A 17,317-nucleotide genomic window follows, 5' to 3' on the forward strand; every position below is an offset into this window, starting at 1 on the left:
GGCACATGTATACCTATGTAATAAACCTGCACGTTGTGTACACGTACCCTAGAACTTAAAGTATAATAATAATTTTAAAAAACGGCATCTAAAAACCTAACATTAACAGGAGGAGGACTGGAGACCATGAGAAAGAAGAAAGCTTAGGGGTAGAACATGAATCAGATAATAGAGACCTTTTCTTTGTCTTTTATAAATATGAAAATAGGGCTCATCAATCTAAAATAATCAAAAAGATGAGAATCTAGTTGAAAGAGTTTTATTCATGAGCAAAAGTTGAGGACAGGCTGCCCAGGAAAGCACAAGCTCCAAAGAATGGAAGTCAGTATTCCAAAGTGTAGAAGTTTGGGATCGTTTATATAGACAAAGTTCAGGAAAGTTTCACAGAATTTCAGTATCTTTCTATGTAAAACTTAAGGCACAGTTACAATGATCAGATTAGTTAAGGAGGTCCTTTTATTTCATGAAAGGTATATTTAACATTCCACAGTGAAGATGAAACTGTCATGGGGGTCCTATTCAGGTGCCATCTTGTCTGAGTTAGGTACAGGACAATAAAGGAAGCAGTTAATCTGTAACAAAGTTCAGTGATTGGAGGGGAAGGTCTCCTCTCTGGTCTTTCCTAGTCATTTACAGAAAAATAACAATAAGGACAAGAGTTAAGCTATAATCTGTCTGTGAAGTAGAATTATAATCATGCTATGTGACTCAGATTACAGTCACATCTCGCTCAAGGCTTAAAATGTTTTGGGGGTTCCAGTGATTTTTTAAAAATTCCAATGGCTTTTAAATCTTACTCATTTTCAAATTTCCCCCTTTTTAATCAAGATCTTTCAAAGATTAGAAGGAGCAAGATTATGTGTAAAAAAAAAAAAAGATATTTCAAAGAAAGCATCATAGATGACCACAATAGCTTTGCTTCCTTTTATGTTCAGGAGTTTAGTGCCATGTCACTAGGAAGGTTCTTTCATAGAATGTCATGTGCCATGAAAAAGGGAAATTGGACAAGCCATAAAGTTGATGGAGTATAGGCCAAATTTAAAGAAACATGAGAAAAATTATTTTGTGACCTCTGTTAAGCTAAACAGATACATCTTCAATTAATGCAGTTCTTTGGGCAATCATTATTCTAATCTTTTTAGTCATGTATCAACTCCATTGCAAACAAATGCCATAACAGCAGTGTAGACAAAAACAGGCCAAAACACAACATATGATTATAATTCCCAGGATAAATAACAGCTTTTGCCATCAAATTCCCCAAAATCCAAACAAGCTGCTTAGCCAATTGCTTGGAGAGGGTTTTGGATCTGAAAGGTTGGGTAGTTGGGTTTTCATGTCATTGTTTAATTTAGTGATGCTATTTGATTCATCTGGGATATAGACACAACATTCAGTTTTTATGATAGTGCATCTTCCCCCGTGGGCAGCACTGAATATGCTTAAAGTCATACACGTCTATAATATACCATTTCTCACAAGAGTAATTTCATTATTTAATAACAAAATACTCACGCAGCTATCATTTAGTGCCTTTTGTGTATAATTGATTAGGGTCTCTACATGGCAAAATGACATGTTGTGGTATGAAGATGGAAGCTAAATGGGCATACCAATGGGACACAACAAATCCAACAAGATTGTAAATGAGGAAAATTTAAAGGTTTTGACAAGGTATGTACTACTTAACCTTGTACCCAACCATAACCAAGGGAACACTGTCCTAACCTTCCTGGGGATAACCATGGCCACAGGTTAGTGCCACATCACCAAGATAGTCTATTTGGAGCTAACCAATAAATACATGGTCATTGTGCCTATTCAGTGTTATGTCAATCAGTACTTTTAAACATAATGTTGTCGATACAATATTGTTTGGGTATCCATCCCATATCTCTAGTGCTACTGGGCCAGGTATCTTTAGTATGATTTCTCTGTTCCCAACATAAAGGGCCCACCTGGCTAAGCTGACCAAAGGAGGGGTTAAACCAGAAAAAATGATACCAAATTTGTTATACCATCCTGAAATAGTATTTTCTTAGGTTTTAATTGGGGCAGTGTTGTGGTTTCATACATCAGTTGGGGTAGTGGCAGCATTAAAACTAATGAACTAAATTTTTTACTGATAAGCTTTTCCCATGCCTTTTTCTGTAAAGTACTAACAGACCAATGATGAACATCATCCTTAATTACACTAGTGTCAAGCACTAATGACTGGTTTTGAGAAAAGGTGGATATATTTCTGATGTTTTATCTATCCAGTCTTGCCTGAAGGGAAGAGATACTCACCACAGAAGGCTAGAAATACCAGAAAGGGGCATGAGACTACACACCCATCAAGCACCTTTTTGCTACCTACTGCATAGTCCTGGGCTCACTGCAGAAAGAGGTTTGCTTCATAAGCAACAGCTGGTGATAGTACTGCCACCATGGGAGAAACAAGGACAAAAGGAAAGAAGTTTAGTGGGAGTTTATAAAGGAAAATGTTCCCCATCTGTTAATAATTGTTAAATATTAAGTATTCATTTAGATAGAGGCCTAACCCAGAGTCTTGTGTTTTAGCTGTCTATATCAGATGTCATCTTCTTCTTGAACTGGCATCAACTTATTTTAAGTTGGAGGTCACTTTCTGGGGAAACAGTCTACTCAGGAGATGGAACATTCTTTAGAAGAGAAACGTGGATCTTTGTGTCTATTCCTTGTAATTTAACAGTACAAGGGTTACTAAGAAGCACATGGTAAGGGGCCCTCAACTTTGGTTGGAAAGAGTCTTTTAAATGATACGGGGGAGGGGGCGGGGTCAAGATTGCCTACTAGAAGCAATGGCATTTAGAGGCTCCCATGGAAACAACAACAACCAAAAACAACAACAACAGAAAAAAACATAATAAGCGTGTGAATCCTTTACCAGCAACCAAGGTATCCAGGTTCTATCATCAAAATTGACTAGAAGACAGGCGCGACCCACAGAGAGAAGGAAGAGCAATGTGGTGTGGTGGCCCACCTGAGAGGCACAAGAGCCACACAGGGAAGGGGAACCCCCTCCTGCCAGCCAAGAGAGGTGGTAGGTGAGCATGCTACCCAGTGGGGGAAACTGTGCTTTTCCCACCTAACTGTGCTACCCACGGATCGGAATATCCCACTCGTGAATCCATGCCACCGGGGCCTAGTGTCCCAACCCCAGAACACACAGATTCTTACAGCCTCTCAGCTAGAATCTGCTTAAGCCTACAGAACTCCTGGGGGGAGGGGCGACCAGCAGTAGCTGCTGCTGCCTGCTGTCTAAGCCCTTTGAGCTCTTTGGGGGTTGGGCAGCAGCCATCAATGGGACTCGCAAATGCCTAACATACTAAGCTCCCTGGGCAGGGGAAGGGCAGCACCCATCTCTATAGCCCCAGGCTGTGCTTTTCCCCTGCTGGAGCCAGGGAGGCTGGATGGCTTGGTCCCAAGAGTTGTCCCTGACAGCCCAACACACAAGCTGTGGTAGTCTGAGGCCAGAGGGCCTCTTCAGGCCTGAATCTGACCCATCCTTCCTCACTGGTTGTGGCTTCCCTGCAGGAACTCCAATAACTCCAGCCAGAGGCTCAGGGACAGAACCCAGATCTCCCTGGGCCTGAGTCCCTAGGGGGAGAGGTAGCCCCAGTCTCTGTGGACCAACAGACTTAGCCTTTCCTCCTGGTAGTTCTGAGGAATCTGGGCAGCCCAGATGAGTGGGTTTTCCCCCAGGGAGGCACACCCCCCTCCACCAAGGGACAAAGTGATTTGTTACACGGGTCCAGTCCCCCATGCCACCCAACTGGGTGAGACCCTCCAACAGAGGTTGTCAGATACCCTATACAGGAGTGATCCTACTGGCATCAGGTTGGTGCCCCTTGAGGTCAGAGGTCACAGAAAAAGAAGCAGGCACCCATGCCATCTGTGCTGTTCTCCAGCCTCCCTGAGTGACATCTCCAGGCGTGGGAGTGAATCAGATGAATAGGGTCTGAAGTGAACCCCCAGCCAATGGCAGCAGCCCTACAGAAGAGCGACCTGATCATTGACCGAAAAACAAACAAGTGGAAAGCAACAACAACAGCATCAACAACAACAACAAAAAGCCCCCATAAAAACCCCATCCAAGGGTCAGAGCAAAGAGTAAAGCTAGACAAACTCATGAACATGAGAAAGAATCAATGAAAAAATGCTGAAAACCCAAAAGGCCAGAGTGCCTCTTCTCTTCCAAATGGTCTCAATGTCTCTCCATCAAGGGCACAGAACCGCAGAGAGGATCAGGATCAGATGGACAAACTGACAGAAGTAGGCTTCAGAAGATGGGTAACAAAAAACAAAGATGTGCTAAAGGAACATGTTCTAATCCAATGCAAAGACGCTAAGAACGTTGATAAAAAGGTTAGAGGAATAGACCAGGCACAGTGGCTCAGGCCTGTAAGCCCAGCACTCTGGGAGGCTGAGGCAGGCAGATCACAAGGTCAGGAGATCGAGACCATCCTGGCTAACATGGTGAAACCCCGTCTCTACTAAAAATACACACACACAAAAAAAATTAGCCGGGCGTGGTGGTGGGCGCCTGTAGTCCCAGCTACTCAGGAGGCTGAGGCAGAAGAATGGCGTGAACCCGGGAGGCGGAGCTTGCAGTGAGCTGAGATCGTGCCACTGCATTCCCTGATGGAGCTGAAAAACACAGCATGAGAACTTCATGAAGCATACACAAGTATCAACAGCTGAATCAACTGAGTGGATGAAAGGATATAAGAGTTTGAAGATCACCTTACTGAAATAAGCCATGCAGACAAGACTTGAGAAAAAAAAAATGAAAAGGAATGAACAAAGCCTCCAAGAAATATAGGACTTCATAGAAACACCAAACCTACAATTGATTGGAGTACCAGAAACAGACAGGGAGAATGGAAACAAGCTGGAAAATACACAAGATATTATCCAGGAGAACTTCCCCAACCTAGCAAGATAGGCCAACATGCAAATTCAGGAAATACAGAGAACACCATTAAGATACTCAATGAGAAGATCAACCTCAAGACAAATAGTCATCAGATTCTTCAAGGTTAAAATGAAGAAAAAAATGTTAAGGGCAGTGAGAGAGAAAGACCAGGCCACCTACAAAGGAAAGCCTATCAGACTAACAGCAGAACTCTCACCAGAAACTCGACAAGCCAGAAGAGACTGGGGACCAATATTCAACATTCTTAAAGGAAAGAATTTCCAACCCAGAATCTCATATCTAGCAAAGCTAACCTTTGTAAGCGAAGGAGAAATAAAATTCTTTCCAGACAAGCAAATGCTGATGGATATTGTTATCACCAGGCCTGCCCTGCAAAAGCTCCTGAAAGCAGCACTAAATATGGAAAGGAAACACCAGTATCACCCACTGCAAAAACACACCAAAATATAAAGACCAATGACACTACAAATAAACTGCATCAACTAGGTGTGCAAAATAACCAAATAGCATCATGATGACAGGATCGAATTCACACATAAGAATACTAACCTTAAATGTAAATGGGCTAAATGCCACGATTAAAGTACACAGACTGAAAAATTGGATATGGAGTCAAGACCCATGGGTGTGCTATATTCAGGAGACCCATCTTACATGCAAAGACACACACAGGCTCAAAATAAAGGGATGAAGGAAAATTTACCAAGTACATGGAAAGCAAAAAAAGAAAAAGCAGGGGTTGCAATCCTAGTCTCTGACAAAACAGACTTTAAACCAGCAAAGATCAAAAAAGACAAAGAATGGCATTACATAATGGTAAAGGGAACAATTCAACAAGAAGAGCTAACTATTCTGAATATATATGCACCCAATTATCCCGGCCCGCGGGATAGTCAGAGCAGGCCCTGGAGGAGGGGGTGGGAATTTGGGGAACAAGAGACACGAGAAATGGAGACAAGACAGTGCTCTGATCAAGTCTCGTTTAATGGCGGTAATGCACTGCCTTATATACACTTGGAAGGGAAGGGGTTGGGCTAAGGCGGAAATGATCTCATTGCCGAGGGCGTGGCCAGGTTAGTTTCGGTTTCTCCGGTGGGACGTCATGTTGCGCTTGCGCTATTAAGTAACAATTTTCCCGGGCGCGGGAAAAGTGAGTGAAGAAGAAGCAGGAAGAGTGCCATCTTTAATGAGGTATTAGTACAGGGGAAGAAAGGCAAAGATAGGGAGAAGGTGTGGGGTGGAAATGAATATAGCTCAGGCGTTTAATCCTCAATTATTATTCGCTATGGCCGGGGCGTGCAGCTCCGGACAGGTCCCCCTTTTTATATTTTTATGATAAGAAAACCCCTCGGGAACTGCGCCTGTCTTAGGTTGGGTCAACTCACCCCCACCTTCTAGGCCCGTCATGGGATAAGGCAGCAGCAAGGGCGGCCCTCCTGTCTTAGGCTCCGATGGAGATAGTGTCCTCTTACCCGTCATTGACTGTCCAGTTCAGCACACAGGGGAGGTGGTCTTATTAAGGTAAATAAGACTCACCATTTTCAGTCATCTCAAGGCGATGATAATGGACCTATATAGGTTTGGCCTGGAAGGCCTCAATTTGTTGTCTGACAAATGCCATAAGCTTATTAAGGATTATAGGCCCGAGAGTGAGGAAGAGTAAAAGAGTGAGTAAAGGACCAAGAAATGGCAGGAGATAGGGGAGAAGTCCATCGAGTCCAGTCCATAGTGGATTGGCGGCCAAGCCTTTTCTGCGCTTTTCTAGTTCTTCTTGCAAAGTTTTTATCTTATCTCTGACGATTCCAGATTTGTTGGTGTAAAAACAGCACTTTTCCTGTAAAGCCAAACATATCCCTCCCTGTTCTGCCGTTAACAAATCTAGACCTCTTCTATTCTGGAGAACTACTTCAGCTAACGAGTCTACTTGGTCTTGTAAATCTTGTATAGTACTGGATAAGGTCTGTACATCTGAGATTAATTGATTGGATAATTTAGTATATTGGGTTAGTGAGACTCCTAGGCCTGTGGCTCCTGTAGTAAAAGCAGTGGTGATTCCTAGTCCAGCCAACAAGGGAATAAATTGTATGGCTCGTTTCGGTCTATAAATAAAATGTTCAATAGCGGGGATGGGGATAGGTTCATCTCCAGGGATGATATCAATGTCGGGGAGAAGAGTGGCCAGAACACAAAGCCCTGTCCAATTTGTAGGTAGATACGTATATGCCATGTTGTTTCCACAAACGAAAACCGAGCCATTTATAGCACACAAAGGGTTGGTGGCATTGATTATGGAAGTACAGTTGCCAAACACAACATAGCCTAAATCAATTTCTTTAGTGTTATTATATGATGGTGAAAAGAGGCAAGGGGAATTAGAAAACGTCATCGGTTGAACTAAGGGGGGGGGGTAATAGGACAGGAATTATTTACTAAGGATTCATTTGAGTAATTGACATAGGGCAATGAAAGGTTAGGTATGGCTAGAGGAATAGGGGGGCCCATTTTAAGACAAAGCCAACAATCGTGGGCCAGGCTTGTATTGGACATTTGAAGTAAATTGTAAGTAGCATTGAGGATATCAAAGGTTTTGGCATCGAGCCTAAAATTATCTCTAAGCTCAGGCAGGGCTAAAGGGTGATATTGAAGTTCAGGATAAGAAGCTTTATGAATTTCTTCTAATTTTTTCTGGACGGTTTTAATTCTTGCAATATCTAATGGGCCTCCTCCATCAGAAATGTGAATGGGGGCGGTAGTGCTCCAACAAACAGGCTTTCCTTTTTGGCCGTTACAAGGAGATTGTACAAGTTTATTAGTGGATCCTAATACTTGTACGTCATTGATGCCTCCAGTTTGTGTTTTTAGTAACGTGGCCGTATAATATGTTCTATTGCCTGATTTGCATTGTTGATAGGAGGTATAACAGGAACTATGTACAGAAGATTGGAAAGAGCTACAAGGGCATTCTAGGAGCGGCCCATTAGGTGAGGTATCTCTTGGGGTAGACTTACATTTCCATAACTGGTTTGGCATTAGGTAAGCTGTCTTGCCCGTGCAGGTCACCTGGGTGATTCTATCTGACGGAGGTTCAGATATTTGCCCCCCTCTGCAGTCACAAGGCTGGCCGTATTGTTTTCGTAATAATTCTCTTGCCTTACGAGGGTCACCAAAACCTGCATAGACTGTCACTATGTTATATAGAGCGATTATTCTCCAAAGGAATTTCATGTTAGGCTTCATTTTCTGAAAAACAAGAAGGAAAGAACTTCTCAGGGAGATTTATCTTCCCTGGACTGACAATGGTTATGATTTATTTGTCTTACCAATCTTTCAGGCAGCCATCTGGCTGCATCATTTTTTTGTGAGAAGATGCATACTGAGCCTCTTCCCCAAATTAAAACTGGATCGGGGCCATGCCATGAACTATCGAGTGGATCTTTCCATTTTACCATTGCAAACTGTTTTTGAGATTCAGGATGCCAGAAACGGTCGGCAGCCGATTTTCCATGACTGTCCAAATTTAAAAAATTAAGAATAAACAGGGCATGATTATGTTTCTGGGGGTACCCTTCACGGGGTACCAGCTCCCCCCTTTTAATTTTGTGATAATAGTTTTTAATGACAGATGAGCTCTTTCTACTATACCTTGTCCTTGGGGATTATAGGGAATGCCTGTGGTATGTTTAATTTGTAGGGTATTACAAAATTGTAAGAAGGTTTTGGATATATAACCGGGGCCATTATCTGTTTTGATTTGTTTGGGTATTCCTAAAATAGAAAAGCAGTGTAATAAATGAGCTATGACATGTTTGGTGGCCTCTCCTGTTTGGAGAGTTGCACTGATGAATCCACTATAGGTGTCTATGCATACATGGATATATTTTAGTTGACCGAATTCTAAGTGGTGAGTAACGTCCATTTGCCAAATTTCGTTGGGGATGAGTCCTTGGGGGTTAACTCCTAGATGGGGAACAGGTAAATATGTTATGCAGTTGGCGCATTGTTTAACTATTTGTCGAGCTTGTTCTCTGGTAAGTTTAAACATAAGTCTTAAGGTTTGGGCGTTTAAATGATGTAGGGCATGTGCTTTTTGCGCTTGTTGCAAATTGTCTGTAGTGACTGTGGCTATGGTTTTTGTTGCCGTGTCAGCTGTTGCGTTACCTTGTGTTAGAGGTCCCGGTAATCCTGAATGTGCTCTAATATGCCCAAGAAAAAAGGGAGTAGTCCTTTTTCGGATAAGTTGTTGACACTGTAAAAATAGGTTAGCTGTGTCTGAAATATGTTTAATTTGAGACACGGTCTCTAAGAGGGGTATTGAATGAGCCAGGTAGGCGCTGTCTGTATAAATGTTAAGTGGCTGACAAGGAAAAGCTGATAGTGCAGCAATTATAGCTTGCAATTCGACCAGCTGAGCTGATGTATAAGTGGTCTGGAATTTAACGACTACATTATTGTAAGTGTAAGCGGCAAGTCCTGTGGAAGATCCATCAGTGAAAATTAGTAATGCGTCATTGAGAGGTTCTTTACTGGTAATATGGGGAAATACAAACGCATGAAGTTTACAAAATTGAATAAGTTTGTTAGGTGGGTAATGGTTGTCAATCGCGCCAGTATAAGAAGCGCAAGCAATTGGCCAGGCTTCCGTATTTTGTAACAGCCAATGGATGCGTGATTGAGTGTAGGGCTGTATAATGGTAGAGGGTTCTATTCCAAAGTATTTTCTACTGTTCTCTCTTCCCAAGATAATTAGATCAGCTATGGCATCATAATAAGGCAAAAAAACCTTTTTAGGGGAGGAGGGCAGGTGTACCCACATAATGGGATTGTTCTGCCAAAATAGGCCAGTAGGGGTTATTGTTGTGTTAAAAATAAGGAATATTAATGGCTGAGAATAATCAATACCGGTAACAAATTGTGTTGCAATGGCATGTTCTACCTGTTGGAGTGTTATTAATGCTTCTTTAGTAATGGACCTGGGGGATTTTGGATTAGAGTCTCCTTTTAATATATCGAAAAGAGGTTTTAACTCTCCTGTGGTGAGCTTTAAGTACGGTCGAAGCCAATTTATGTCTCCCAGTAATTTTTGGAAATCATTTAAAGTTTTTAAATGATCACAACGTATAACGGCCTTTTGATTAATGATTTTGGGTCCATTAATCTGGAAACCAAGATAAGTGTATGGATCTTGTAATTGTACTTTTTCTGGGGCTATTTGTAGTCCGGCTGCTGTTAACTCTTGTTTGAGTTGGGCGAAGCACTGTAAGACTTGTTCGCCAATTTCTCCTGCTATTAAAATATCATCCATATAATGTATAATATACATTTGTGCCCATGTTTTTCTGACTGGCTCTATAGCGGCAGCTACATATTTTTGACACAAGGTAGGACTATTGGCCATACCCTGAGGTAAGACTTTCCATTGATAGCGCTTCATTGGTTGTTTAAAATTTGTAGATGGAAGACTAAAGGCAAATCTTTTCTGGTCAGCAGGGTGAAGGGGAATTGTAAAAAAGCAATCTTTAAGGTCAATAACGATTTTAAAATATTTTTGAGGAATCGCAACCGGTGAAGGCAATCCTGGTTGTAAGGCACCCATAAGGATCATAGTGATATTTACTGCTCTTAAATCTTGTAAGAGTCTCCATTTACCAGACTTCTTTTTAATAACAAAAATAGGTGTATTCCAAGGGGAATTACTTTCCTCAATATGTCCTGCTGCTAGTTGTTCCTGCACTAACTGTTGGGCAGCACTTAGTTTATCATTGAGTAAAGGCCACTGATCAACCCAAACGGGCTCATCTGACTTCCAAGTAATGGCGTCAGCGCACCTTTGGGGTGCAGGTATGTCAGTGGCCTGAGCTAAAAATTTCCAAACCCCTTTTTATCAAGTTGTCCTGAAACCAGTATAGGCTGTGGGATACCGTTCTCTCCTTTTCCAAGACCTTTACCAGGGGTGTATCCTTGAGTTAACATTTGTGCAGTAACTATATCATTTGGACTACACATTATAATTTTCATTTGAGAGAGTAGATCTCGCCCCCAAAGGTTAACAGGTAGGTAAGGGATGACAAATGGCTTAATGAGGCCTGAATTGTTTTCTTTATCTGTCCATGTTAGGTATTTAGAACTTTGTTTAGGATTACTGCTTTGTCCAATTCCTCTCAAGTGAGTTAAAGTTTCTGTAGTAGGCCAATGAGAGGGCCAATCTTCCTGTTTAATGATAGTTACATCAGCCCCTGTGTCTATTAGTCCAGTGAATGCCTTCCCGTCTAACCATAAGGTTAGAGAGGGTTTTTGATTTGTAATTGGTTGCACCCAATATATATCTGATGATCCGAAACCTTTTATATTTCTATTAGAGTATTGGATATTATTATCTGTTTTAACCAAAGGTAGCAGGAGTAACTGAGCTATTCTAACTCCTTGAGGGACAGTAATAATACTATCAATAGCTCTGGCCATAATTTTAATTTCTCCTTCATAATCATTATCGATAACTCCAGGGAGGACTTGTAAGCCTCTCATGGTGACACTACTTCTTCCTAAAAGTAGCCCAAAAGTGTTAGGTGGTAAGGGTCCATATATTCCGGTATTTAAAGTTTGCGGTCCCATTTCAGGTGTTAGTATTGTGTGGGAGGTGGAACTAAGGTCCAATCCCGCACTTCCTGGGGTTGCTCTACTAAGTTTTGAAATGGATTGCTGTTGCTGGCTGGAACAAAACTGACTGCCCCATATGCTTGTTTCGGGGCCTGAGGCTGGCCCCTCATCCCGTTTCCCTGCCTGGGGGGTAAAGGATTTCCTTGACTGTCAGTTTTAGATTTACATTCGTTTGCCCAGTGCCTTCCTCTTTTACACCTTGGGCAAAGGCCTGGGATTTTTGCTTCTGGACTCTTATTTTGGTTTTCACAGCAATCTTTTGCAAAGTGTCCCCTTTTACCGCATCTAAAACATCCCCCTTTATCTTTACCTTTGTTAATGAGGAAATCTCTTACTGTTTGGCCGCTAAAAGTGGCGGCCATTGCTAGGCCTTGTTGATATGAGGGCCCAATATCTGAACAAAGGCGAATGTATTCTGTTAAATCTGTTTTCTTTCGATAAGGTCTGATTGCCGCTTGGCAGGCGGGGTTAGCATTTTCATAAGCTAACTGTTTAACATAATCTACACCCGTTTCTGCATTTCCAAAGATTCTACCTGCCGTGGTCATAAGCCTATGCACAAAGTCTGAAAATGGCTCATCGGGTCCTTGTTTAACCGCTGTGAGCGAGGCCCCTGGATCTCCTTTAACGGGAAGTTTTCTCCAGGCTTTTGTAGCAGCAGCCTGGATTTGTGAGAACAGTCCAGGGTCATATTGCATTTGGGCCTGAGTGTCTGCATAATTACCTGAACCAGTTAACATATCAAAATCCCAACCGTTTCCTGCCTGTTGATTTCTTTTAGCTGTATCTCTACAATTTTCAAAGAACTCTGACTTCCAAATTAAGTGGTCTCCCCCAGAAAGAACTGCCCTGACTAAGGTATTCCAGTCTGTAGGAGTAAGCCAATTCTCAGCTACAGATTCCACTATAGCAAGAGTATATGGAGCAGTAGCCCCATACTGAGAGGCAGCAGTCTTTAACTCTTTTATAATAGTAAAATCAAATCCAGTATGATGCCTCCAAGCCTGTCCCTGTTCATCTATGGTTTCCGTGACAGGAAAAACGTCTTTGGGGGAGGAGTCTTCTCTATGTCGGCTAGCAACTAACCTCCCTCTTGGAACATGTTGTCCAGGCCGCTGAAGTGTGCGCAAGGAACCCTCCATAGTGTCTGAGTTAGGTATTTTTTCATTTCCTGTTTTTAGCTTTTGGAGCCTAATTATCAATGATTGATGTAACTCTTCAAGTTTAATCTGTTCTTCTAGTTGAGCAATTTTTTGCTTTAATTCTACTTTGGGAGCTATTGCTGCCATAACAATGGGCGCAGAAGCCTCATTATGTGTCTTATTATATGGGGGTGGGTATGAAGTAAAGGGAGGCAAATCAGGGTTGTGATATTTAGCCGCCTCTTCCTCTAAATCATCCCAATTTATATCCAATTGATTAGGCTTATTAATTTCCTCCTCCTTTTGAAGAATCTGTAAAATTGGGTATTTTTTTGGTTTGTTTTCGTGTGGTATTTCTTTATCTATTACAGAAGGAGACTTAATTTCCTCATGATCACTTTCGAGGGAAATGAGATCTTCCTCCGTATCTTGCGGAGGCTTTGTGAGGTTAGAGCGGGAGCTAACCCTTAAAATATGCTCTGTCTGAGCGACCGCAGCCATGACTTGCGGATTGGCCTCCTTCTTATCTATTAAATCTCTAATGAGGTTCCAATAAGAGAAGGCGGTTATAGGAATTTTTTCTGGCCCAAAAGTATTATAATAGTCCTGAAAACAATCCCCTACTCTACACCATCTTTTAATATCAATAGTTCCTTCCTGTGGGAACCAAGGGCAAGTGTCTTTTACAAAATCAAAAAATTTAAACAAATCATTACCTTTAACCTTTACTCCTCGTATCTTTAAAGCCTCTTTTAATTGTCCTACATATATTTGATGTTGGCTTAATTCTTGTCCCATTTCGGACGCGTCACTTACCTTCGATTCTGACGCGGCAGGTTCCCGCGGTGATCGGAAGAGTTTGACTCCTTTTGTCTTCGTTAGTGGTCGACCGTCCTTTGGCGTCCTCTTCCTCACGGAGTCCCTCGTTTCCAGGTCCCTGTTCGGGCGCCACGTATCCCGGCCCGCGGGATAGTCAGAGCGGGCCCTGGAGGAGGGGGTGGGAATTTGGGGAACAAGAGACACGAGAAATGGAGACAAGACAGTGCTCTGATCAAGTCTCGTTTAATGGCGGTAATGCACTGCCTTATATACACTTGGAAGGGAAGGGGTTGGGCTAAGGCGGAAATGATCTCATTGCCGAGGGCGTGGCCAGGTTAGTTTCGGTTTCTCCAGTCGGACGTCATGTTGCGCTTGCGCTATTAAGTAACAATTTTCCCGGGCACGGGAAAAGTGAGTGAAGAAGAAGCAGGAAGAGCGCCATCTTTAATGAGGTATTAGTACAGGGGAAGAAAGGCAAAGATAGGGAGAAGGTGTGGGGTGGAAATGAATATAGCTCAGGCGTTTAATCCTCAATTATTATTCGCTATGGCCGGGGCGTGCAGCTCCGGACACCCAATACAGGAGCACCCAGATTCAAAAACAAGTTCTTAGAGACCTACAAAGAGACTAGGAATCCCACACAATAATAGTGGGAGACTTTGACACCCCACTGTCAGTATTAGACAGATCAACAAGACAAAAAATTAACAAGGGTATTCAGGACTTGAACTTAGCTCTGGATCAAGTAGACCTAGTAGATATCTACAGAAATCTCCTCCCCAAACCAATAGACTGTACAGTATTCTCAGTGCCACATGGCACTTATTCTAAAATTGACCACATAATTGGAAGTAAAATGCTCCTCAGCAAATGCAAAGGAACTGACATCATAACAGTCTCCTAGACCACAGTGCCATCAAATTAGAACTCAGGATCAAGACACTCACTCAAAACCACACAATTTCATGGAGATTGAACAACCTGCTCCTGAATGACTCCTGGGTAAGTAATAAAATTAAGGCAGAAATCAAGAAGTTATTTGAAACCAATGAGAACAAAGAGACAATGTACCAGAATCTCTGGGACACAGCTAAAGCAGTGTTAAGAGGGAGATTTATAGCACTAAATGCCCATATCAGAAAGCTAGAAAGATCTCAAATCAGCACCCTAACATCACAATTAAAAGAGCTAGAGTGGCAAGAGCAAACTAATCCAAAAGCCAGCAGAAGACAAGAAATAACTAAGAGCAGAGAAGAACTGAAGGAGACAGAGACACGAAAAACCCTCCAAAAAGAAAAAAAAAAAGTCAATGAATCCAGGAGCTGGTTTTCTGAAAAAATTAACAAAATAGATAGACTGCCAGCTAGACTAATAAAGAAGAGAGAGAAGAATCAAATAGACACATTAAAAAAATGATTAAGGGGATATCAGCACTGACCCCACAGAAATACGAACTACCATCAGAGAATACTATAAACAATTCTACACAAATAAACTAGAAAATCTAGAAGAAATGAATAAATTCCTGGATGCATACACCCTATTGAGACTAAACCAGGAAGAAGTTGAATCACTGTATAGACCAATAACAAGCTCTGAAATTGAGGCAATAATTAATAACCTACCAACCAAAAAAAAAAAAAAAAAAAAAAAAAAAAGCCCAGGACTAAATAGATGGATTCACAGCTGAATTCTACCAGAAATACATAGAGGTGCTGGCACCATTTCTTCTGAAATTATTCCAAACAATTGAAAAGGAGGGACTCCTCCCTAACTCATTTTATGAAGCCATCTTCATCCCAATACCAAAACTGGGAAGAAACAACAAAAAAAGAAAACTTCAGGTCAATATCCCTGATGAACATTGATGTGAAAATCTTCAATAAAATACTGGCAAACCGAATCCAGCAGCACATCGAAAAGCTTATTCACCACAATCAAGTTGCCTTCACCTCTGGGATGCAAGGCTGGTTCAACATACGCAAATCAATAAACATAATCCATCACACAAACAGAGCCAAAGAGAAAAACTACACGATTATCTCAATAGATGCAGAAAAGGCCTTTGATAAAATTCAACATCCCTTCATGTTAAAAACTCTCAATAAACTAGGTATTGATGGAAAATATCTCAAAATAATAAGAGCTATTTATGACAAATCATAGCCAATATCATATTGAATGGGCAAAAGCTGGAAGCATTCCCTTTGAAAACTGGTACAAGACAAGGATGCCAACTCTCACCACTCCTATTCAACATTGTATTGCAAGTTCTGGCAAGGGCAATCAGGCAAGAGAAAGAAATAAAGGGTATTCAAATAGGAAGAGAGGAAGTCAAGTTGTTTCTGTTTCCAGATGACATGATTTTACATTAAGAAAACCCAATCATCTCGGCCCAAAAACTTCTTGAACTGATAAGCAACTTCAGCAAAGTCACAGGATACAAAATCAATGTGGAAAAATCACAAGCCTTCCTTTATACCAACAATAGGCAAGCAGAGAGCCAAATCATTAATGAACTCTGATTCACAATCACTACAAAGAGAATAAAATACCTAAGAATACAGCTAACAAGGGATGTGAAGGACCTCTTCAAGGAGAACTACAAACCACTGCTCAAGAAAATAAGAGAGAACACAAACAAATGGAAAAACATTCCATCCTCACGGACAGGAAGAAACATCGTGAAAATGGCCATACAGCCCAAAGTAATTTATAGATTCAATGTTATTCCCAAACTACCATTGACATTCTTCACAGGATTAGAAAAAAACTATTTTAAATTTAATATCGAATCAAAGACAACCCTGTATAGACAAGACAATTCTAAGCAAAAAGAACAAAGCTGGAGACATCACGCTGCCTGACTTCAAACTATACTACAAGGCTACAGCAACCAAAACAGCATGGTACTGGCACCAAAACAGACATATAGACCAATAGAGCAGTACAGAGACCTCAGAAATAATACCACACATCTACAACCATATGATCTTCAGCAAACCTGACAAAAACAAGCAATGGGGAAAGGATGTCCTATTCAGTAAATGGTGCTGGGAAAACTGGCTAGCCATATGCAGAAAACTGAACCTGGACCCCTTCCTTATACCTTATTCAAAAATTAACTCAAGATGAATGTAGACTTAAATGTAAAACCCAAAACCATAAAAACCCTAGAAGAAAACCTACGCAATGTCATTCAGGACATAGGCATGGGCAAAACTTGAAGAGAAAAACACCAAAAGCAATGGCAACAAAAGCCAAATTTGACAAATGGGATTTAATTAAACTAAAGAGCTTCTTCACAGCAAAAGAAATTATCATCAGAGTGAACAGGAAACCTACAGAATGAGAGAAAATTTTGGCAGTCTACCGATCTGACAAAGTTCTAATAGCCAGAATTGACAAGGAACCTAAACATATTAGCAAGAAAAAAACAACCCCATCAAAAAGTGGGCAAAGGATATGAACAGACACTTCTCAAAAGAAGACATTTATGTGGCCAACAAACATATAAAAAAAAAGCTCAACTTCACTGATCATCAGAGAAATGCAAATTAAAACCACAATGACATACCATCTCACGCCAGTCAGAATGACAATTATTAAAAAGTCAAGAAACAATAGATGCTGCAAGGCTGTGGAGAAACTGGAATACTTTTACACTGTTGGTGGGAATATGAATTAGTTCAACCATTGTGGAAGACAGTATGGCAATTCCTAAAGAGTCTAGAACCAGAAA

At 41.4% G+C, this 17,317-nt stretch overlaps 1 protein-coding gene across 1 annotated transcript; it reads right to left on the reverse strand.

The window, feature by feature from the left end:
* Positions 1-5,925: 5,925 nt before the first annotated feature.
* On the reverse strand, positions 5,926-13,598 carry LOC135969097 (uncharacterized). The gene is made up of 2 exons (XM_065537902.2): positions 13,573-13,598; positions 5,926-8,200 (listed from the first exon to the last, which is right to left on the reverse strand). Exon 2 carries the CDS (start codon positions 8,195-8,197, stop codon positions 7,355-7,357), a length of 843 nt encoding a protein of 280 aa, XP_065393974.2. The 5' UTR covers positions 8,198-8,200; positions 13,573-13,598; the 3' UTR covers positions 5,926-7,354.
* Positions 13,599-17,317: the final 3,719 nt, after the last annotated feature.

This window comes from Macaca fascicularis, chromosome X (genome assembly GCF_037993035.2).
Source record: "Macaca fascicularis isolate 582-1 chromosome X, T2T-MFA8v1.1".
Lineage (NCBI taxonomy): Eukaryota > Metazoa > Chordata > Mammalia > Primates > Cercopithecidae > Macaca > Macaca fascicularis.

Excerpts from the sequence above, each read along its gene's own strand:
- LOC135969097 (XM_065537902.2), bottom strand. The coding sequence starts at position 8,197 with ATGAAGCCTAACATGAAATTCCTTTGGAGAATAATCGCTCTATATAAC.